Below are 1,148 nucleotides of genomic sequence, written 5' to 3'. Positions count from 1 at the left end.
ATTGCAATGGCGGTTGAAGCTATCTACCAGACGACTATGGCTATTCAATGAAACTATCAGGTGCCAGAAAAATACCGCTTATGATTGAAGGATGTCGGGACCCTTCGTGCCTTAGTACTAGAAGAAAACTTGGAGACTTGTATCACATTTTCGTTGACACCCGTCAAAGGAGGTTTCACACGCACCTAGTACGCATTTACGGTGTGCTCGATGCAAGAGGATGTACCGGTCCACCATGAAAATTGCACGGGGTTCGTTTGCGTTGAAACAGATTACCACAGCATCACGGCTCCAGCAAAAGATGTCAACTTCTTCACCCTGCTTTCCAGTATCTCTGACGTCATCGGGAACCACGTTGAGGCGAACTATGCTGCTGCCAATGTCTTTCTCGATTCCTTTGCCGCTTTGCGTCGTGCTCGCGGCCAAGCAGTGTGCTCCGTCGATTTAGACGTAATAGAAGATTTTGGCATTATTGCAGAAGTTGAGAATCTGCAAAACGTGTTCGATACTCGGGTCTTCAGAGTCATCAACAGCGGCTTGTCAGCTAAGATCCTTTAGATGTCGGTGCTACAACAACGTGCTCACTCTCACTCCAGCTCGGGGACAAACGCACAATTGATCACAGTTCTGATCGTAACTCAGCCCGCCGACACTCAATTAAGGAAGCACGCCCGCTTTTCTGCACTCTTGTGAGTCATTCAATAAGCGGCAAAGATGCAAAGGTTCAATTGGCTTTTTTGATGCGCAAGAACGTGTCTGCCGACCAGGGAGTAAGACAAAATGGCGGTGTTCGACGCGATTAACGACGCTTTTGTAGGCATGCTACATATCCCTGAAGCCATGGACGTGGAGCGACCGCTATCTGTATACAGAATTGGCTTGCACGCTTGCAGCAGTGGAACCCAGGGATTGAATCTGAACTGAATTTGGCGCACTCATTACAACCTTGGATATTTTTAACGGTGCATCTCTTACTAACCTAAGTAAAAGGGTGATTTCTAAGATTTTCGCAAGCTAATTGCTCATTGATAAACAACCATCATCAGTTTGGGTAATTATTATTATTATTCCATTATAGTCCTGTATCAGCCGTTGGCTATGTAGGACTTTGGCCAAAGGCCGTTCTATCTGACTAGTTACAATTTGGT

At 46.1% G+C, this 1,148-nt stretch overlaps 1 protein-coding gene across 1 annotated transcript; it reads left to right on the top strand.

The window, feature by feature from the left end:
• Positions 1-210: 210 nt before the first annotated feature.
• On the top strand, positions 211-558 carry COCCADRAFT_10577 (uncharacterized protein; the record flags this gene model as incomplete). The annotated part of the gene is made up of 1 exon (XM_007720869.1): positions 211-558. One exon carries the CDS (start codon positions 211-213, stop codon positions 556-558), a length of 348 nt encoding a protein of 115 aa, XP_007719059.1.
• Between the last annotated feature and the right edge of the window lie 590 nt (positions 559-1,148).

This window comes from Bipolaris zeicola (genome assembly GCF_000523435.1).
Source record: "Bipolaris zeicola 26-R-13 unplaced genomic scaffold scaffold_741, whole genome shotgun sequence".
Classification (NCBI taxonomy): Eukaryota; Fungi; Ascomycota; class Dothideomycetes; order Pleosporales; family Pleosporaceae; genus Bipolaris; species Bipolaris zeicola.
This window is presented reverse-complemented; position numbering and strand designations above follow the sequence as displayed.